The sequence below is a fragment of the Zootoca vivipara genome, chromosome 10 (assembly GCF_963506605.1).
Source record: "Zootoca vivipara chromosome 10, rZooViv1.1, whole genome shotgun sequence".
Lineage (NCBI taxonomy): Eukaryota > Metazoa > Chordata > Lepidosauria > Squamata > Lacertidae > Zootoca > Zootoca vivipara.
In genome coordinates this window covers 69875660-69898217 of record NC_083285.1, presented here as the reverse complement: position 1 = coordinate 69898217, position 22558 = coordinate 69875660, and the positions used below count along the sequence as shown (strand labels likewise).

At 51.0% G+C, this 22558-nt stretch overlaps 1 protein-coding gene across 5 annotated transcripts; it reads left to right on the top strand.

Annotated features, from left to right (window-relative positions):
- The first annotated feature begins 4659 nt into the window (after window positions 1-4659).
- ARSA (arylsulfatase A) lies at window positions 4660-22280 on the top strand. 5 transcript variants are annotated; one of them, XM_035128476.2, is made up of 10 exons: window positions 4660-4723; window positions 5242-5377; window positions 8825-9084; window positions 10031-10271; window positions 12686-12904; window positions 14715-14884; window positions 15882-16006; window positions 17191-17318; window positions 18442-18544; window positions 18652-22280. In XM_035128476.2, exons 3-10 carry the CDS (start codon window positions 8858-8860, stop codon window positions 18984-18986), a joined length of 1548 nt encoding a protein of 515 aa, XP_034984367.1. In that variant the 5' UTR covers window positions 4660-4723; window positions 5242-5377; window positions 8825-8857; the 3' UTR covers window positions 18987-22280. The 5 variants fall into 5 exon arrangements, with proteins under 5 accessions (XP_034984367.1, XP_034984369.1, XP_060135290.1 ...); XM_035128478.2 differs by having other exon boundaries at window positions 4665-4723; window positions 5248-5314; XM_060279307.1 differs by having other exon boundaries at window positions 4666-4723; window positions 5248-5377.
- The last annotated feature ends 278 nt before the right edge of the window (window positions 22281-22558 follow it).

Below are 22558 nucleotides of genomic sequence, written 5' to 3'. Positions count from 1 at the left end.
AGCGACTGCTGCCAAGGCACTGGGGCCATCAAGCTGCCCATTCAGCCGGTGCCCCCTTGGGCTGGCACTGTGCCACCTCCCCACCTCCCCACGTCCCTGTTAATCCAACTCAGCAAACTGTACAAAAGGCAGCAGGGGAAATGCCCATCTTTGCACTGAAGCGCTCTCTCTCTCTCTCTCTCTCTCTCTCTCTCTCTCTCTCTCTCTCTCTCTGTGTGTGTGTGTGTGTGTGTGTGTGTGTGTGAGAGAGAGAGAGAGAGAGAGAGAGAGAGATGCACCTCCTCCTCCTCCTCCTCCTCTTCTTCTTCTTCTTCTTCTTCTTCTTCTTCTTCTTCTTCTGATCACTCATAGCCAAGTAAGCTTGTCTTCCATAAACATGGTTTGAACAGTGAGTCCGTAAGTGACTGTGGAGGCCAATTCTGGATCCACACATCCTTCCACAGCGGGGACATTGGTTTCTGGGTGGGAGTTGATCACGGTGTGGATTTGCCTTAGCTTCGACACGGGTGATCTTTGCTTCTTCCAGTGCGCTGGCATTCGTTCGCCTGTCTTCCCAAGTGCTGTGTAAAAAATTTTCGGAGACACCATGGATAGAATCTTTCGAGGAGTCGGAGATGGCGTTTGTAAGTGGTCCATGTTTCACAAGCATACAGTAAGGTTGGCAGTACAATAGCTTTGTAAACAAGCATTTTGGTTTCCCTGCGAATGTCCTGATCCTCAAACACCTTTGGGGGACCTGGCTGGCCCTGGTGAGATCCAGATGCCGGATTAGATGGGTCCCCTTTGGCCCAATCCAGCGATCAGGCTCTGCTGGTTCCATTTCTTTCCAGAGAACGTTTGTGCTCTCCACAAACAGTGCACAAAGATGGCTACTGGGAAATGTTCAGCTCAGCTTTCCACAACCCAGCCCCCTCCAGATGTTTTGAACAGCAGATCCCATCAGCCCCTGGAGTGTGGGCAGGCGTTGTAGTCTCCAACATCTGGAGGGCTCCAAGCTAGAGATGAACTAGACCAACATCTTATTTCTGACACCCAGTTGTTCTTGGCAACAACTCACAAGCAAGTTGTGGAATCAGTGGCTCATCCCACCTCGCCCACACACCCCATGCCATTTTGTTGTCCCCTGAATTAGATAGGCGAGAGACAGGAATGCAGAGCTGCAACAAAATGCTTAGGGTTCCGACCAGCTGCTATGTCTTATACCAGGATATACACCATTCTGTTCCCCCCTCCTGGGTTTCCCTGTCCTCCACAAACAAGAGCATTCCATTTTCTATTTCCTTCTATAGTTTTAGAGGGCTTCTGCCACCCATCGAGTGTGGGAATGTTCAGGGAATCAGGAGAGGATATATTGTTTATTAATCTCCTTCCTAACTTGCGCTAGCAAGTTCTATAATTTAGCAGAGTTTTAAACATTCCCCTTTAAACGCACAGAGAGTAGCTGGTTGCAAGCTTGTTTAAGCTTCTCAATATAGATTCCTAGTAAGATCCCTTACTTTCCCTCTTAAAAGACTGGAACAAACATCCCCTTTGCATGTGAGGGGAGAGACTCCATCAGGCAAGGCCTCTTTCCACCTGCCTTGCCTCGCCCCCTCCGGCCCTGGGACTCCTCATAAGGAAGCTGTGCCTGGAGGAAGAACTGTGAGGGGAGAGACTCCATCAGGCAAGGCCTCTTTCCACCTACCTTGCCTCACCCTCCAGTCTATATTTTTCAATTTGTATTGTATTGTTTTATGCATTGTGGCTTGCTGTTGTTTTATTGATTATTGTTTTGAAATTATTTATTGTAAATGTTAAGATTGGGTTTCTGTTTAATTTTCATATGCTGATATTATTCTATACTATTGTAATGATTGCTGAACGTTACATTATTTGATTGCTTATTTTAAAGCTATGTTTTATTATCATATTTTTGTATTGCATTAGATTGTTATAAGGTTGTTTTGTATTTCATTAGATTCTGTTTCTTCAGCTTGTAAACCGCTTTGAGTATTGTATGATAGAAAGGCGGTATACAAATTAAAAAGTGATGATGATGTCCACTCTAGGCATACGAGGAATGTTGTACTTGACTGCTACTTGTGTATCACATCCCACATCGAGTTCATCCAGCCCTCAGATTCCACCAGATTGTTGTAAGACCCTCTAAGTGGTTTACAAGAGGTCCAGAGGGCAGCAACACAAGAACAGGGCCTTTTCTGGGGTGGCTCCCCGTTTGTGACATGCTCTCCCCAGGGAGGCTCGCTTGGTGCCTTTGTTACATATGGCCTACTCATCCCTGTCCAAAAGGGGCTGTAGGTGGTGAACCAGCCAGAGGCAGAGACCAGCACTCCTGGCCGCTGAGCTAACTGTGGTTTCAAGTGAAAATGTTGGATTCAAGAGACACCCCAAGCTCTGGCCCTGCTCCTCCCAGGGGCCTGCAAGCCCACCCAGAACAAGCTGCGCCACCTCTTGGACTTGAGAACTTGGAAGACATCTCACACCTCCATCTTTTCAAGATTCAATTTATTGGCCCCCACCCAGGGAATAACATTCTAGGCTCAGGGAATGAGTTTACTACGGGATTATATAATCTGGAGACATGTCCCCCCCCTCCCCACAGACAGCCCAGTAATTCTCTAGGAATTTAATCTAATAAACCTTTTAAAAAAGGAAAAGGAAAACATCCATGTAAGGGGTGGGGGTGGGTCAGCATCACTTTTCATGACAGCGCCTTCTGCATAAGAGCATGGCTGCGGTGAGAGAGGATTAAACCCAGGAGACCTCAGGGCCTTCAGTATTCAGAGTTTTACTTTTTAATTGGCTGAAGATATTTTACATTGTTAAATGTATTGCTCCTCAACCCAAATCTAACCCTGGCTAGCCATCATGCTGTACATTGCTTGCTCCCTTTGGGTGGTAATGCTGGGTGATTTTTTCTCTCTCCCTCCCTCCATGCCCCCCACCTTCCTCTCCGCCCCCCCCCCCGCCTCTGGGTCCCTGTTCCTGGCATTTCCTTGGCAGCAGCTCCATGTTCAAAGCACCAGCTCTCCAGTCTGTTAATTGAGTACAAATGAAGCAGGCCTGCAATTAACCGTCTGGCCCAGCCCCCAGCGCCGTCTGTCACTGGGGTTCTGTCTGGCCCAGTGCCCCCTCCTCCCCCCCCCTTCTGGCTGGGCACCGTGCCGACTCCTGGAAATGCCACCCTGTGCCATTTGTGCCCAAGTGGTGGGCGAGACCCATCTTCAAGCAAGCGCTGCCAGATCCGGGAGGGGGGCATCTTTGTGGCAAGACGATGGGAGGCCCTTGCCAGCTGTGAGCAAGGATGTGGGGTGGGGGGATAGCTGGGCACGAAAGGGGCACCCTCGAACATGGAGGCCTCTGCTTGCTACCCATGTCGTGCCCTCTGACTTTCCCACCATGCCCACTTCTGGCCTTTGCCTGCAGATGGCACACTCCCCATCTAGACCTCTCGCTTTCTCTCCCTTCCTCCCCACCCAGCCTGTTTCTCAAGTCTTTCTCTCTCTTCTGCCTCCCCCAACCTGCCATGCTTCTGTTCTCTATTTCAGGGCTTCTGCTATTGCAAAGGATGTGTTTTTTTGCGCCTGAGTGGCCACCCTTCTGTAGAGCAAAGCCCTTGCTCGGCAAGAAGGCAAGGGCCGGCTCCCTCCTCGCATCTCCGCTGCCCAAAATCAAAATCTCTCGCAAAAGGTTCACGCGGCAGCCCTGGTCTAGAGCTACCGGCTTCAGACAGAAAGCTGCGCTGTGATTTTTGCAGAGAGCTCTCCCGGAAGATGCTGTCTTGTGCCCGTGATGTCGCATCGTCCCATGCCTTCCACCCCCAGCGCAGCCCCGGGACCAGTGACACTGCTTTGCACACGCGTTGCGCACACGCGGCTGAGATCCAGCGGAAGAGAGGCAGGGCAGACGGGGTGAGCACGGAAGAAGCGAGCAAGGCACAGCATCAGATTCTGGGCATGTTTAAAAGGCATGGAGCATGATGGGAGCTTTGCTGGAGGGAGACCCCTGATCATACACAGAATGCGCTTCTGTCTGCCTGAGATGCAGCCAGCCCTATTGATCTGTTGCATTTTACCGGAACTCTTTTGGGAGGAAGGGGGGCGAATAGGAAGAACGAATCATCTCCGTGGAGATTCCTGCACTGCAAAGGAATAGAAATCGAAACACTTTATTGTCACTGTACCACTTGATTACAGTGAGATTAAACGAGCCCCCACCCCCCACCCCCCCAATCTCTCAGTCCTTATTACACTCTGGGTGCTGGCCCTCGCACTGCTGCCACCAACCCCGAGCATCAGCTGCAATGTTGCTGTCTTCCATTCAGCAGCCTCAGGGCCCACGGGTACACACTGTTCTTTCACCTGTTGGTGCGGCTTATCATGCTTCTATATCTCCTTCCCGAGGGCAGGAGATTGAAAAGGTGCTGGCCAGGGTATGAGAATGTTCCTCGCTCTTCTGCCCGCGATATCGGTCTAGATGACCCTGGCTGCTGCTGCTGGGGGACCCCTTCCAACCGGAGGAGGCGCAAGGGCGAGTCCAAGCGGGAGGCGTCGGCAGGTGCAGGCGCCAGGAGCGGATCCTGCCCGCGACCACTTCTGAGCCCCGCCCTTCAGAGGCGTTGCCAACCCTCGGGGACGGGGACTGCAATTCCCAGCGTGCCCCGCGCTGCGGGATCTCGGGGCGCGCGCAAGAACAGCTGTCGCCGCCGCTGTCGCTCAACCCGGTGGGTCTCCCCGCGACGGGCGAGGCGCGCGAAGGGAAGGCGGAGGGTCGGGCGGATCGTGGCGGGGCTGCAGCCGCCCGGTCTGGGCAGCCTCGCCGGGTCGTGGGGAAAGGGACAGGCAGGCGGGGAGGGCGGCCTCGCTCTGCGGCCACGGCTGGCACCGCGATGCCCCTCCGCGCGCCCTTTGCGCTCTCGCGCCCCGGGCTCCGCCGCCCCTGGTTCCCCCCAGTTCTGCAAACGGGGAGATGACCGGGATCGAAGCGAGAGGCTCGCTTCACGGGGCGGGGCTGGAGACCGGCCACACTGTGCCATGCCTAGAGCGACTTCGGAGCGAAACTCAATCCGGGGAAGACCCATTGGCGTAGCCAGAATTTGTGTTAGGGAGAGCGGCGATCGCCCCAAAATTGTTGTGCTTTTTGTGCTTGAGTGGGGCGGGCTTCTGCCGGGGTGGGGGGGGGGGTGGGGAGCAGAACCTCAGATAATTGAGCATTTTTAATGCTTTTCCATCCTTTTTGAAGCATTAGGGAAGTGAAAGTGTGGGCGTGCCCCGTGAAGTCACTTGCCGGACCCTGTGCATCCTGGTGCCTCAAGGTAACGCCAGGGGCGTTGGGCTTTACCCCTCCAGGCATATTCTTGGAGCATATCTGAGGTTGGGTGAGTGTTGTCCTGGGCGCATGTGGGCTTTGTGGTGGAAAGATTGATTTAGGTGCTCCTCTTCCTTGGAAGCTGGCCTAAGATGCAGAGGCTTCATGTCCCACATAGAGATTTCTCAGGAGACAGATGAGGTGATCAGGCACTCCCATTTCTTTAAGAGCTTGTCATAGTTTGCTGTGGTCGACACAGTCAAATGCTTTTGCGTAATCAATGAAGCAGAAGTAGATGTTTTTTGTGGAACTCTAGCTTTCTCCATAATCCAGCGCATGTTTGCTATTTGGTCTCTGGTTCCTCTGCCCCTTCAAAATCCAGCTTGCACTTCAGGGAGTTCTCGGTCCACATACTGCCTAAGCCTGCCTTGCAGAATTTTAAGCATAACCTTGCTAGCGTGTGAAATGAGCGCAATTGTGCGGTAGTTGGAGCATTCTTTGGCACTGCCCTTCTTTGGAATTGGGATGTAGACTGATCTTCTCCAATCCTCTGGCCACTGCTGAGTTTTCCAAACTTGCTGGCATATTGAGTGTAGCACCTTAACAGCATCATCTTTTAAAATTTTAAATAGTTCAGCTGGAATATCATCACTTCCACTGGCCTTGTTATTAGCAGTGCTTTCTAAGGCCCATTTGACTTCACTCTCCAAGATGTCTGGCTCAAGGTCAGCAACCACACTACCTGAGGTGTACGAGACCTCCATATCTTTCTGGTATAATTCCTCTGTGTATTCTTGCCACCTCTTCTTGATGTCTTCTGCTTCTGTTAGGTCCTTACCACTTTTGTCCTTGATTATGGTAATCTTTGTACGAAATGTTCCTTTCATATCTCCAATTTTCTTGAACAGATCTCTGGTTTTCCCCATTCTATTGTTTTCCTCTATTTCTTTGCATTGCTCATTTAAGAAGACCCTCTTGTCTCTCCTTGCTGTTTTTTGGAAATCTGCATTCAGTTTCCTGTATCTTTCCCTATCTCCCTTGCATTTTGCTTGCCTCCTCTCCTCCGCTATTTGTAAGGCCTCGTTGGACAGCCATTTTGCTTTCTTGCATTTCCTTTTCCTTGGGATGGTTTTCGTTGCTGCCTCCTGTATAATGTTACAAGCCTCCATCCATAGTTCTTCAGGCACTCTGTCCACCAAATCTAAATCCTTAAACCTGTTCCTCACTTCCACTGTGTAGTCATAGGGGAAGCTTAGGGCCTCATCAAACCTACAAATCCAGTCCTGGGTGTGGATGAGCCCTAAGCTTTTAGAGTTACTTGAGAATGCAAAAAACCAGATGGGTGGGTTTTGCTGGTGAACAAAACCCTACTTCGCAAACGCCCTCACCCCAGGAAGATTTGGCAAGGAGGCGAGAGAAGGTGTCCTCATGTGGGCTGGTAACCTGTTAAAGAACAGGAATACAAAAGTAAGAATCAGCGGAGAGTTTTGCTGGTGGAGGGATGTAGAAAGCAGAGCGCTCCAAAATCCAGAGTCCCAACCAGTGTTTGTTTTTGTTTTTAAATCGTTCAGAAATAATCTCAAAGAAGGGTGAGCAGTGAAGGGTTCCTGCTTCCAGATAACATCACACTATTCCATGTGGTCAAAACATAGAAGAATTGTGCATAGTTTCAGAAGCATTTCTCTGACCAGGGTGACAGGTGTAAGTGTAAATTGATGGAAACTGGGACAAATCCTGAATTCACACAGAGGCTGACCTCACTGTGACTTACCTGGAATGGGATCTTGGCATCGTGGGATCATTAACCCAGTATGTAGATAAGCAAAGGGCAAATTCCATGCTAGGGTTCCTTAAGAAAAGGATCGAAAACAAAATTGTGGATCACTTGTAATGTGCTCTGCACATCTTTGCTTTGACCGCATCAAAACCTGGCCAGTGTATTGCAAAGGGATATTGCAGAGCAGTGCGCAGGGCAGAAAAGGAGAAGCAAAAATTGCCTGTATGGAAAAGTTGCAATGTTTGTGGCTTTTTAGATTAGGAAAGCAGTTAGTCACAGGAATGGTGTGGCAAACATGATCATATTCATGGTATGGACATCTGCAGGAGTTCTTCCAGCCGGGGGGGAAGGGAAGTTAAACACAGAAAGTGTGGAGCTGGCTATAAATCCCTGTGAAAAATGAGAAGAATAGGGCATATACTATTTTTTGGTCTCCTATTATAGGTTCTATGAATGTTGGAAACTTAAGAGTGTGGGGGGAAGTGGAAAGAGCAAAGGTTTCTTTCCCCCCCTCTTATAATGCTGGAACTCAGAGCCCTCCAGTGAAGCTGAATGTTGGAAGATTTCAGGAGACATGAAAGGAAGTCCTACTTCACTCATGGCACCCCCAATCTTTGGCCCTCCATATGTTTTGGACTACAATTCCCATCATCCCTGACCACTGGTCCTCTTGGCTAGGAATCATGGGAGTTGTAGGCCAAAACATCTGGAGGGCCGCAGTTTGGGGGTGCCTGCTTCAAACAGTGTTGGCTGCTGCCTCAAATGGCTTTAAAAGAGGGTTTGGCAGATTCATAAATGCCAGTTAGCCACTCTGGCTGTTCTCTTCAGAGTCAGGACACAACTGGGAGGAGGAGCTGTTTTGCTTAGCTCCTGCTTGGGGCTTCCCACTGGAGCATCTGGCTGGCCCTGTGAGAACAGGATCCTGGATTAGATGGGTCTCCTTTGGCTTGATACAGCAAGCAAGCTTCTTCTTCTGTTTTAAAAGAGTCTTCTGTCTTTGGTCTTCATGTTTTTAGTGATGCACTCTTCAATATCTCCCCACCACCACCACCACCACCAAGCTGTCGGTTTTCCTTGCAAGCTTTTCTTCTACAGAGCACAGGTTTTCCACCTGCCGTTTGCCTCAAAGAGGAGGATTATCCGTGACAACCTCCTAGTGCCACGAACTTGCTATTCTAGAGTCGGGGTGCGGGTAGCTGAGAAGAGGCAATGGTTGTTTCGAGCTGGGGAGGCTAGAACATTTGGTTCCTGTCCTATCTCTGTAGTCACTCCAGCAAAGCTTCTTCTGACTGTAGCCCAACAGGCTTCCTGGCACCAACCTTGGCATTAAGAGAGCCAGTGTGGTGTAGTGGTTAGGAGCAGTAGACTCGTAATCTGGGGAACCGGGTTCACATCTCCGCTCCTCCACGTGCAGCTGCTGGGTGACCTTGGGCTAGTCACACTTCCAGGGTCGTCTCCAGCATGTCGGGCGCCCTGGCGCTGTGGTGCGGAGATCGCTCCGGCGCCCCCGCCCCATTTCTTGCCGCGGCTGGAGGGCTGCCGCACGGTGCCCCGCACCACCCAGCCTGCCCTTAGAGCCGGCCCTGCACACTTCTCTGAAGTCTCTCAGCCCCACCCACCTCACAGGGTGTCTGTTGTGGGGGAGGAGGGGGAAGGAGATTGTGAGCCGCTTTGAGACTCCTTCAGGTAGTGATAAAGCGGAATATCAAATCCAAACTCTTCTTCTTCTTCTCTTCTTAGCACCTGGGCAGCATCCGGACACCTTCATTAGCCATGCCTTCTCGGGGATGTGTGCTTCTGTGCCTGATGGCCCTGGCTCTGCTGTGTTCAGCCAGCCAGCCTCCCAACATTGTCCTCATTTTCGCCGATGACCTGGGCTTTGGAGATCTGTCCTGCTATGGGCATCCCACCTCCTCGACGCCCAACTTGGACAAGATGGCGGCCGGCGGCCTACGGTTCACTGACTTCTATAGCAGCAGCCCCGTCTGCAGTCCGTCCAGGTATGCCAATCCCCATCTCCCTTTCTTGCTCAATTGTTGGGAGTTAGTTAATGTGACATAAGTCATCTTTCTTGGACTCAGTCCTTCCTCCCCACACCCCCAGATATGCAGTTATACAGATTATGCTAACCCGTAAAATGTTCTGGGCACCAATACACACACGATGATTGATCCTTGCATGTTCTATCGCTCCCTTCCCTCAGTCCTTGGTAGCAGGGGTGGACTTTGGTAATATGGCACCCTGAGCAAGGACAACATTTGGCACCCCTTCCAACCTAGAGTCATTATTATTGAGTATTATTATTACCGTATTGGCCGGGATATAAGCTGCACCTTTAAAATTCGGGGGGGGGGGGGAGAGAGATAAAAGGCAATACCTGAATATGAGCCGCTCCCTTAAAATTGGGTTACAGGCTGAAAATCGCTGCGGTTGGTAGAATTGTAACTCCGAGCCAATTTAAGCCTTTGATCTTGCAAGCCCGCAAAAGTTTCCGTAGAACGGCTAAAATCACAAATCACGATTAAATTGCTACAATTCCGCAGGCACTCACACTCGTAAATGGCAAATGGACAGTCTCAAGCTCGCAAATCGGCAAGAAAACGTTTTTTTGTTCCGTTTTACCGTACGTCTGTTTCAGCAGCGATACCGTAAAAGCCCATTGTTGTAAGGTCGCGAATTTAAGCTGCAGGTTAACTTTTCGCGGTCGGAATTTGGGCGGGAAAGTGAGGCTTATATTCTGGCCAATACGGTATCATTCTGCACCTGCTCTGCTCAGCGCCCAGTGGGGGGGGGGGGGACTGTCCACATTGCCCTAAATCTGGCTCTGCCTGGGGCAGGTGATTGCATGTTCCTTTTGGAGTGGTTTGGGTTTGGCTGGAGCTATGTGACTGCCTGGCTGTTGGCCCGGAAGTCTAGTGTCTTTCCTACCTGCTCTCACCCCTCCAGGGCAGCCCTGCTGACGGGTCGCTACCAGACGCGCTCCGGCATTTACCCCAGCGTGTTCTACCCTGGCTCCCGGGGAGGCCTCCCCTTGGCCGAGGTGACTCTGGCAGAGCTGCTGAAGGGGCGGGGCTACGCCACCGCCATGGTAGGCAAATGGCACCTGGGCCTCGGACCGAATGGGACATTCCTGCCCACGCACCAAGGGTTCGACCACTTCCTGGGGGTGCCCTACTCGCATGACCAGGTGAGATGCGGCTGGGTGGGCAAAGCAGGGAGCAGCGCAGGCTCAGAAGGGGGCATATTGTATAAAGGTGCAAAGCCCTATTTTTGCACCCTGCGAAACATAAATGCACAGTTCTTTAAAAACTGGGCAACGGCGTGCCACCCGCCTGTGACTCCTGAGCCTTCCCCAATCTCCTGCCCCCTTACCCCTTTGTTCTGACAGATCGGGGGAGGCTCGGGAGTCATGGATGGGTGGCACGCCATTGCCCAGGAGGGGCACAAGGTGCGCGGTACCTCTGCCATGGAAGGTGCAAAGCCCTTCTTTCGTACTCTGTGAAGCACAAATGTGCAGAGTTTTTTTAAAAACTGGTCAACGGCCGGCCACCCTCAACTCCTGAGCCTCCCCCAATTGGTCAAAACAAAGGGGGAACAAAGGGGAAAAGGGGGGAGGAGATCTGTACCACCAGACGTCCCCGATTCTCCCTTGGCAGCCCAGAGCCAGCCTGGTAGCGAAGTTGGCTCTGGCTGGCTTCAGGAGCTGCTCGCTGCTGTGTCGCCCGCCATTTTCCCTCACTGGAAGTCCCCATATGATGTGTTGCGCACAAGATACATCATATGGGGACTTTCAGTGAGGAAAAAATGACGGGGGCCACAGCAGGGAGCAGCTCTTGAAGCCAGCCAGAGCCAACTGCGCTACCAGGCTGGCTCCAGGCTGCTGAGGCTGCCGCTGCCACATTTCCCGGGGACAGATTTGCAAATCTGGGGACATTCCAGGGACGGAATTGGTCCGGGGACAGATTTGCAAATCCGGGGACTGTCCCCGGGAATCGGGGACGTCTGGTAACCCTACTTCAGGCTGCAGTTGAAACAGTTTTAATGAGAGGGTCTAACTCAGATCTGCTTGGGGAAATGTGAGCCCCCCCCCCCCACAATTACAGCATTCACTGTGAATTTGGTGGTTGGTTATATATATATATATATATATATATATATATATATATATATATATATATATATATATGAGAAAAGCACTGAATTCAGCCGGTTCTGATTTGGGCTTGACTAGCTTGATATTATATTGGCAATACAGTATTTCAGAATGTGGCCCTGAGCCCCATTTACCAGGAAGGGGCAGCAGGAGGAGGCTGTTGCCTTTGGGCCTGGAATTTGGGGGCTTCCTGGGAACATCTATGTAGTTGGCCCTCTTGGGAATGGGCTGCCGGTCTGGACGGGCATTTGGTCTGCTCTGGCAAGTCTCTTGTTAAGTTCTTTGCTGGGAAATGTTGATGAATTGTGTGTGTGTGTGTGTGTGTGTGTGAGAGAGAGAGAGAGAGAGAGAGAGAGAGAGAGAGCAGCGCTGGATTTATGTATAAGCTAAACAAGCTCTAGCTTAGGGTCCACTCTCTTGGGGGGTCCCAAGAAAATTTAAAGGGGAAAACAACTGGATGTACATTTCCAAAATATAAGATAAAAAACAAATACAATAAAACCTACATACAGCAACAGTGTTTTGTGTTGTGTAGGCTCCTATGAAGTAAGTTATGGGCCCCACCTGCTAGCCTGCTCCCTAAAATATCCCTGGTTTGCTCCTTTCTATATATAGGATGCCTACATTCTGCATGGACTGGTTGCAGGGCAACATGGGCTAATGGCTTGAGATACCTATGAAGTCCTTAGATTACCATATATAGCATATATTCAACACAAAAGACAGTGACAATTGGATGTTGACAATTGGACAGCTGGACATATCAAGGGCCCCATTACCTTCAGTAGCTGAGGGCCTCATCAAACCTAAATCTGGCTCTGTGTGTGTGTGTGTGTGTGAGAGAGAGAGAGAGAGAGAGAGGGAGGGAGGGAGGGAGGGAGGGAGGGGAAGATTAAGGTTAAACTTCATCATGGCCCATATGGGAGTGGTGCTGGTGGAGCTAGAATGACGAGTGGAATCGTTAAATGGGCTTCTAAGGTAATGAGCTCCTGTGGTTTTGTGTACAGGTGAAACTCGGAAAATTATTTCAGTGATGCAACTTAAAAGATGAAACCAATATATGAGATAGATGCATGACATGCAAAGCAAGATATGTCAAGCCTCCATTTGTTGTAATTGTAATTATATGTCATTAGGCGGGTCAATTATAAATGGAATGTAATTAATGAAATGTAATAGCGATGTTTATTCTTGTTTATTCTTTGTCTTATTGTAACTATTTGTTTTATTACTATGGAATTTCCCAAAGAAAGGATTTGTAAAAATTAAAAGAAAAATAAAAAATAGTAAGTTGCATTACTGAAATAAATGCACTTTTAGACGATATTCTAATTTTCCGAGTTTCACCTGTACATGGGTGTGTTTGTTATGCATTCTGTGCCTCCGGTATGCTCTGACTCCTCTCTCCTGTGATAACACCACCTTTCCCCTTCTTCGTCCTGCTGCAGGGCCCCTGCCAGAACCTCACCTGCTTCCCCCCGGACACGCCCTGCTTTGGGACCTGCGAACAGGGAGTGGTTCCCGTCCCCCTGTTCTGGAACCAGAGCATCATAGAGCAGCCCCTGTCATTCCCACGCTTGCAGCCTCGCTACGTCGCCTTTGCCCGAGACTTCATTGCCGCTTCCGCACGGCGCAACCAGCCCTTCCTGCTATATTATGCCTCCCATGTAAGTTCCGGAGCTCTTTGTGCAGGCTTGGGGCAAAGAAGCCAGGCAGTTAACTTTTATTCCTGTCCTTTGGATGGGCTAGAGCCTGTTCTCTAGAGTCCAGCTGCTGCTGTGTGAGACACGCTTGTATTCCACACAGGCAAGAATGAGCGGCCGCATGGTCTTCAAGCTCTCTTGTTGATGGGGACCCTACTCCCCTCTGAAGCTATTATTATTATTATTATTATTATTATTATTATTATTATTATTACCCTGCCCATCTGGCTGGGTTTCCCCAGCCACTCTGGGCGGCTCCCAACAGAATATTAAAAGCACAATAAAACTTCAAACATTAAAAACTTCCCTAAACAGGGCTGCCTTCAGATGTCTTCTAAAAGTCAGATAGTTGTTTATTTCCTTGACATCTGATGGGAGGGCGTTCCACAGGGCGGGCGCCACCACCGAGAAGGCCCTCTGCCTGGTTCCCTGTAACCTCACTTCTCGCAACGAGGGAACCGCCAGAAGGCCCTCAGAGCTGGACCTCAGTGTTTGGGCTGAATGATGGGGGTAGAGACGCTCCTTCAGGTATACTGGGCCAAGGCTGTTTAGGACTTTCAAGGTCAGCACAAACACTTTGAATTGTGCTCGGAAATGTACTGGGAGCCAATGAAGGTCTTTCAGGACTGGTGTTATATGGTCTTGGCGGCTGCTCCCAGTCACCAGTCTGGCTGCCGCATTCTGGATTAGTTGTAGTTTGGGGGTCACCATCAAAGGTAGCCCCACGTAGTGCGCATTGCAGTAGTCCAGGCGGGAGATAACCAGAGCATGTGTTTCTTCACACAGAGCAGAACTGCTGCAAGTCACTTGTCTCGAGCAGCTTTTGAAAAAGGGTTGTGTGTTTCATCACCCTTGGCTGATGAAATGCATCCTGCAAAATAACCACATGTATGCACATTTCTGATGGTCCACACCCTTCTCAAAACCTCAAGGCTCGTCTGCTGCCAAATGACGATTTTATAAATATAAAATGCTGCATGTTTCTGAGTCCCAGGTGCTAGCAGTTAAGAGCACTGCTGGGCTGCCCCTGCCTTTAACATAGAATTGTAGAGTTGGAAGGGACTCTAAGGGTCCTCTAGCCCAACCCCCTACAATGCCAAGCTCTGTCTTAACTAAAGTATACATGGTAGATGGCCATCCGACCTCTGCTTAAAATCCTCCAAGGGAGAAGAGTCCACCATCTGCTATTGTAGCTGGTCTGTTCTGCTACTGTATGCCTTGTATTGCCAGAAAGTTCTTCCTGATGTTTAGTGGGAACAAAACAAAACAATGAAGTTAAAACGCTGTTAAAACACTGCAACAAAGCAATAAAACCAGTTAGTAATGCTGCAGCAGCCTTATAATCAGTTCAAAGGCCTGTGAGAAAATGTGTTTTTTAAGTTGTCTCCTAGAAGTCATGGGGGGGGGGCATATCTCCAAATGGAAAGACTTGTATATAACAAGGGAGCCACCACAGAGAAGTCCCAGCCAGGAAAATGGGATTGGTAGGGATCAACTTTTGGACAAATTCAGCTGGGGGTGGGGGTGGAGCATGGCGCTAGGCATGGTTTTAATTTCACAGCATCTGCTCTATCAACTGCAATGAGCCAGGATGCCTGAGGGGGAGAGAGCTATCCCCTCCCGCACCCTCCTTGCAAGCTCCCCAGAGGCGTCTCGCTGGGCCGCCTTGGGCAATGGAACCAGCAAGGCTCTTCCGAGATTTGCTGGTGAAACTATTCTGCTGAAGAGCAAGCTAGGAACATTGACAAGTGCCTTGCTCTTTGCTCGTCCACAGCACACGCATTACCCCCAGTTTGGGAGCCAAGAATACACAGGCCGCTCGCCTAGGGGCCCTTTCGGAGACGCCCTCCTTGAGTTTGATGGATCCGTGGGGCACATTTTGCAAGCGCTGCAGGACAGCGGGATAGCCGAAAACTCCCTGGTGTTCTTCACCTCCGACAACGGGTAAGGGTGCTTCTCATCTCCAAGATATCTAACCCAGAGCCAAGTCTCACAGGGGTTTTTTTGCTCGGGAAGCAGGAAAGATTGGCAAAGACTGTTGCAGATTTGATTAGGACGGACAGTGAATTGCTGACATTGGAGTCTAGTTCTGCTGCCATATATACTTTTTGACTACGGCCGAGCTCCTTGAAGGAAAATTGCTCCACCTGGTCATAAGATAGGGCTGCAGAATTGGGGGAGCTTTTAGTTCCAGGCAACTTATGTGCATCTAACACACGCAAGTTCAATTGTATGCGCTTGACATTGCACAAATTAAACGCATGGAAGGCGGAGGGCTTAAAAGCTCTTTTTGCGCAGGGTTTCCCCAGCGCGGAAAGAGCATTTAAACTCTCAGTCTTGCTTACTGGGCTCTGGGAAGCTCTTGTGAGATCTTGGGATGGCCATGCAAGATTTCGCAAGAGCCTCCTAGAGACCAGGAAGTCATGCCGACTCTGGAAGGTAAAGATGATCTCACGGGGGCACTTCCAAGGGATTGTTTTGACCATACGCGATTTTGGCTTTACACACTCAGCCCTGGGACATTAATCCCTGCGTAAGACGCAAGTGGCCTGCACCAAGTTTGTTAGAAAGGGGATGTTTTAATGGAGAATGAGGGAAGTCCCAACCAAAGAATAATGGCAACTTAAACTGATGGACTATATCTAACATCTAGAATAAGAAAATATGGGTGAAAATTATGTTCATTTAAAAATGCTGGTCGCATTAATATAAATTCGACAGTGCAAATAAGACTTGATGGATGTAACAATTGATTACTGAACGGTTTAGTTCATGTAAAATATGCAGGGATGTTAAGGTATGTAAAATGAACCATGGGAAGAAGAGAAGGGAAGTTATTGATTTAAGGTTGCTTAAATGAATATTTTGAAATGTTTTAAATGAAAAAGGGGTGGGGTGGGGGGAAGATTGCATCCTAATGGTCGTTTCCTCTCGCTTACAGCCCTGAAACTATGCGCATGTCCCGAGGAGGGAGCTCTGGCCTCCTCAAGTGTGGCAAAAGCACAACCTATGAGGGAGGAGTGAGGGAGCCTGCTGTGGCCTACTGGCCAGGCCGCATTGCCCCAGGTACGTCCAGCCCTTGCGGCCTCAGGGTTTCAGCAACGGCTGGAGCAGGTGCAGCCCTGCATCCAGGGGTGGAGCATGGTGGGGTTGGGGCGCCCCAGGTGTCATTACCGAGGGGGGTGACATTCAGCCGCCGCCGGCCTTCCCCCTTCGTTTTGACAGCCCCGCGCTCCTGGGCTGCTGGAGGAGGCAGGCGAGCAAACAAGTGGAGGGTGGAGGGCAGGAGAGAAGCAGAATCTCCCTCAACTCAGACCCAAAGCCTGTAACCCCAAAAGAAGCTCAACAACTTTGGCAAACCCTCCCCTAAAGAAAGCTCAACAACTCCTGGCAATGACAATGGGAAGATTACAGCCAGTCTTCAGGGCCGTCTTAAGCCCATCCAGCGCCCCCCTCCAGAGCCCCTCCAAGGGCCCGGGAGTGCCAAGCAGACCGCGGCAGCAGCGGGAGGCCACCTCCGAGGACTCCGCGCTGCGCCTCCTTCTCATTTCCCCAGTGCTGGGTTCCGCTCAGTCAAGCTTCGCCACCAGCGCGCGCACCGCGGGACCAGCAAGAGCTGCTTGGGCGCTGTGCGCGCGCTGGTGGCGAAGCTCGACTGAGCGGAACCCAGCGCTGGGGAAACGAGAAGGAGGCGCAGCGCAGAGTCCTCTGAGAAGGAGCGCAGTCCTGGCCAGATCGCCGGAACCCTGAACTCACTTGGCGCCCTTCCAGCGCCCTCCAGCACCCGGCGCCGTGGTTCTCCGCACCACTAGCCTCTATGGCTAGGACGGGCCTGCTAGTCTTTTTATACTGTGAGTAGATCGCAGTCTCTTGGGAGTCCAACTAGATTTCAATGTTGGGGGTGGGAGTTGACAACAAATTTTCCACACCAGGTACCACCAGATCTTGCTATGCCACTGCCCGCATCTGCCCTGGCTACCCTGCCTGCTTTGTCTTCAGAGGCTGTCACAACACATCTCTCCCCACCCTGGAGCTTGCAGGCCATGCTTACAATCTGGCAGGCAGGACAGGGGTTGCTTTGGCTGGCTGTGAAACTGGGTGTATTGCTTGCCTGTTGGTTACATGGGGGTATTATATTATTTTTAATGGATTTCTAGGGGGTATACCCTCCCTGGGTGGGCTAAATTTAAAGTACCACACCTCAATTGTCTTTCACTGCCCCTTCTTTTCCTGTCTGTTTCTGCGTTCAGGTGTGACCCATGAGCTGGCCAGCACTCTGGACATCCTACCTACCGTGGCGGCCTTGGCTGGGGTTCGTCTCCCCAATGTCACACTGGACGGCTACGACCTCAGCCCCGTCCTCCTTGGAAGTGGGAAGGTGAGCTTCCGGTCGGTTTCTCTGTCTCGATGGCGGCCGTCACAGTCAGTGTGACTGGAAATAGACTGCTGGGTGGGGAGGCAGGCAGGGAAGCGGGGTGTTCCGTTGACCCCTCTCCATCCTGCTTCCTTGGTGCCACTGCGGACTGGTCTTCCGGGATTGCGGCCATTCCACCAGGTTCCCTCTGACACCATTTGAGGGACCACAAGGGATCGAGGGAATCTCTGAGGCCGTGGTGCTTGCGGGGAGCCTGGTGACGCTGGAGAGCAACTGTGCTGCCTAGTTTGAGAAGCTGCCTAGTTTGAGAGGACAGGCAGGGACGCCATACATGCAAATGAAGTGCCGTGGAGCATTGTGGGGCAGCACTTTCTGTGCTGTGCTCGCTGTGACTTGAAAGACTGTGGGCCGAAGTTAGCCCAGGTCCAGGTCCAGGTTACCTTCAATGGAGGCGGCTTCACTGCTGCTGCCTAGTTTTAGTCACCGCTGCCATTAAAGGAGCAGGCGAGGCAGGAGTGCAAGTGCGGGTGACTCCGTGTACTGCCTTGCAAACGGCCCCCTTTCCTCTGGGCGGCGTGGACATTGACCATGCCTCCTGGGGGGATCCTGGCCACGTCATTGCCAGCTAGCCAATCTGGTGGCTGGGGGTGTGGCTGGGGGTGTGGCTGGTGTGCCCCCCTAGTTTTGATCCTGGGTACACCCATGGTGTGGTGTGTGTCCTGGGGGCGTGGCGTGACAGATGTGCGGCTCATGTCCGGGGGGGGGGGCAGCCACGATGGTACCCCTTCCCTGATGGTGCCAGGAGGCGGTTCGCTCGCCCCCCCCTGTTCCTCCACCAGTGGCAGGGGGAGGATGCTCCAGACAAGTGGAACAGGAAGTTGCACTGACTGGCTGCCCCCCCTGCTTGTGCCCATTCTAGGGAAAGAAGGAATGTTGCATTTGACTGCACCAGTGGATTATATCCCCAAAAGCAGGCCTTTTGCTGATGCCATCCCACTCAACATTTTCTCTGTGCGGCAGCCAATGAAGCTTTGCATATTACCTTGCCCAGGTTGTTGTTCCTTGAATTTATTTGCTGCCTTTCAACCAAATATCACAAGGCGTATCATTCTGGCTCCTCTTTCAGAGTCCACGCCAGACCATGTTCTATTACCCCCCGGCCCCCAGCCAGCAGCTCGGCGTCTTCGCGGTCCGCTACGGAAAATACAAAGCCCACTTCTTCACGCAAGGTAAGCCCAGGGCTTGATCCTGCCCTGCTCTCCCCTTGGCCAAGCTGAACCCCTTCCTGACCTGGGACGGCAATGGTGTGACCTTTCTCTGTTTCGTGTCATTGCAGGAGCCTTCCATAGCGACACAACCCCCGACAAGGACTGCCATGGGTTGACCCCCCTGCAGGGCCACGAGCCCCCGCTGCTCTTTGACCTGGAGTCAGATCCAGCGGAGAATTACAACCTCCTTGGGGACAAGGCTGTGGGGCCCGACGTCCTGTCTGCCCTCAAGGAGCTCTGTCTGCTGAAGGCACTTTTCGATAAACAGATGGAGTTTGGGGAGAGTCAGATTGCGAGGGGCAGCGACCCGTCACTGGAGCCCTGCTGTTCTCCTTCGTGTAGCCCAAAGCCTTCGTGCTGCACCTGTGTGTCAGCCTCTAAGCCTGCAGCCTCCCTTGCATAAGCGCCTGCCACTCCTCGTACTCTGTACATGCCACAGCTGAACAGTTGTGGACTCCAATGAGGGCTTTCAGCACCCTTTTCACTGAGGGAAATCCACATGTTAGGGACATAGGAAACTATTTCATACTGAGCCAGACCATTTGGCCCAACTAGGTCTGTATTGTCTACACTGACTGGCAGCAGCTTCCTGGGGTTTCAAGGAAAGGATATCCCCAGCCCTGCCTAGAGATCCAGGATTTGCACTCAGGACCTCCTACATGCAAAATGGGTGCTTCATCACTGAGCAATGGGCTGTCCTCAATGTCGTCTTCCGGAGCGGCAGTGTTGCTTTGAGATGTCCTTCCTTTCCTTCCACTTTGACAGGTTCTAGGTCCTCGGAGAAAAGACCTGTCTTGGTTTCGTTTTATATTGCAAAACTATGCTCTATAGTACGGACGCAGGTGGCGCTGTGGGTTAAACCACAGAGCCTAGGGCTTGCTGATCAGAAGGTCGGCAGTTCGAATCCCCGCGACGGGGTGAGCTCCCGTTGCTCAGTCCCAGCTCCTGCCAACCTACCGTGTTTCTCCAAAAATAAGACACCGTCTTATATTTATTTTTCCTTAAAAAAAAAAAACCACCACAGTGGCTTATTTTCAGGGGGTGTATTATTTTTTTATTACACATCCAGCCTCACCTCTTCCTTGGGGTCCTCCAGAACTGCGCCTATCACTATGTCTTATTTTCGGGGTATGGCTTATATTGTCCAAATGCTTAGAAATCCTGCTATGGCTTATTTTATGGGTATGTCTTATTTTAGGAGAAACAGGGTGGCAGTTTGAAAGCACGTCAGAGTGCAAGTAGATAAATAGGTACCGCTCTGGCGGGAAGGTAAACGGCGTTTCCGTGTGCTGCTCTGGTTCGCCAGAAGCAGCTTTGTCGTGCTGGCCACATGACCTGGAAGCTGTACGCCGGCTCCCTCGCCAATAAAGCAAGATGAGCGTCGCAACCCCAGAATCGGTCACAACTGGACCTAATGGTCAGGAGTCCATTTACCTTTACCTATGCTCTATAGCAGGCATCCCCAAACTTCGGCCCTCCAGATGTTTTGGACTACAATTCCCATCTTCCCTGACCACTGGTCCTGTTAGCTAGGGATCATGGGAGTTGTAGGCCAAAACATCTGGAGGGCCGAAGTTTGGGGATGCCTGCTCTATAGTAAAGACTCTTGTGTGAGCCGATGGTAGTGTTTTCCATGCCACCTCAAGCACAGAGGTCTGAAAGTACCAGTTCTTGCCATCGTGGGGACACTTTCATTCAACGTATTCAGCACAGGAGACCTTCTGTGTGATTTTACCATGTCAGAGAGCAACTCGTGGAATAGCTCTTAAGATGGAGGTTGTGAAGTGAGGATTCTTGAATGCGAAATGCTTCTTGCAGATGTGTCAATTGCTAGGGTACGGCCCCTTCCATCCTCTCCTCGGGCGCCCAAATCCCTGCCCCGAGGAAAAGAGGGCTGCTCCATTCTACATCCAAGAGATGAGAATATCATGCAAGCCTCATCCTTTAAATATCCATGGATCCTCAGAGAGGCTGGGCCAACAGTGCGAAAGCAAGACATGGTCTTAGAGGTGGTTGCAGCAGGCAGCGTTGCCTCTGGCCATGCCAACGTACTCTGTAAAACCTTGCCACTTCGAGTGCTTGCAATGACTGAGCCTCTTTCTCCTTGGAGTAGGACCTTGTTGGGTCAACTTCCGTGCCTTGTTCATCTCCCCCGAGGGAAGTGTTCTGGGTGACTTGCATTTAGGAAACAGTTTCTCCCAGCCAGAGGTTACTTGGTTTGCTCTGTGTTCTCTGTGACGAACGTCTCTCTGCTCATTGGAATTCACCAGTCTTCAGGCAGGGCCTGTGGAAGCATACATTGGATTATCTTCTCCCTACACCTTCCCTATGCCCTCTGTCGCACCCACCCTCTCTCAGCCCATCGGACGGCCCTTCCACTTCAAGGGGGTGGCTCATATCCTAAGAAAGCTACAATGCAACACTAGAACCACAACACATCACAAGAAGAAGCCAAGCTGTTCACACGGTTGATGTATGCAATAATAAAGAACTTGAGAAGCCCGGGATGAATTGAGAAGCCCAGATATTCCATCCATGCATTGGCCAGACCCCCACAGGTTCAGCATCAGCAAACTGGTGGCACCTTGTGCCCTCACCCCATGGGAAGCCAACTATGTGCAAGGTCCGGTCCTCACCAGAGGGGGGAGGAGCCAGGCATCAAAATGGATCATCCCAGTTTTTGGAGTGGGGGCAGCAGCTGAGCAGCTCCAAGCAGGCTCTGCGGCTCCCAACAGAATATTAAAAAAACCACGATAAAACATCAGCCACTAAAAACTTCCCTAAACAGGGGTGCCTTCAGATGTCTTCTAAAAGCCAGGTAGCTGTTTATCTCCTTGACATCTGATGGGAGGGCGTTCCGCAGGACAGGCGCCACCACCGAGAAGGCCCTCTGCCTGGTTGCCTGTAACCTCACTTCTCGCAGGGAGGGAACCGCCAGAAGGCCCTCAGAGCTGGATCTCAGTGTCCGGGCTGGGTGATGGGGGCAGAGACAGTCCTTCTGTCAATATTGAGGAAAGTATCCTGCAACCTCTCGGAGGCACCGGCAGGGGCTGCCACAGCAGCATCAGGAAGGTATTTCCTATATTTCCTGCAGGTGACCGGAGAGGCAAATCTTCTGGAAACTAAAAGCAAACTTCCTCATGGGAAGGAAATGGTGCACTAATTTGGAGGAAGGCCAGAATCTTCGTAGTATCTCTCTGCTTCTGAGCTGATGAAGCATCGTGCGGATTTGAATGCCATCCTGGCTTGTAGGCAGCCTAATTCCTCTTTTCCCCCAGCTGGAAATTGTAACAGTTGTCTGCCTATTAAGGATGTTGCAAATGTGGCTGAGATATGCTTTCAAGGCTCAAAATGCCCTTTATTAAAGCAGTCGTTTTATTTCACCTTTCATACCATATTCAGTCCCAGGAATAAGAAGTGAAACTTGGGCTCACAGATGTATTTTTTCCAGGAAGGAGATGTAATCAGGTCTGCATTTTTGCCAGGTGATTTTGTTTCTTAAAAATGGGTGGGGGATAGTATTATATGGATTATTTGCTGTTTATTGTATGGTTTAAAACCATGTATATATTTGATTCCCCCCCCCTCTTTAAATTGCCTCTGGCTGTTTTGGGAAAAGGTGGGTAAGAAAATGTAATAAGAATAATGAACGGCATACAATTTGCACTTGCTAATACAACAACAACTTTTACAGTCATACCTCGTGTTGTGTCCGCTTCATGTTGTGTCTTTTCACGTTACGTCCCGCGGCAACCCGGAAGTACCGGAATGGGTTACTTCTGGGTTTCACCACTTGCGCATGCGCAGAAGCACTAAATCACACTTTGCAGAAGGGCCAAATAACGCTGTGCGCCTGCACAGACGCAGCGCTTCGAGCTGTGGGCATTTCACGTTATGGACGGGCCTCCGGAATGGATCCCGTCTGTAACACGAGGTACCACTGTAATCAGTTTTAGAAAAGTAACTAGCTAGCTA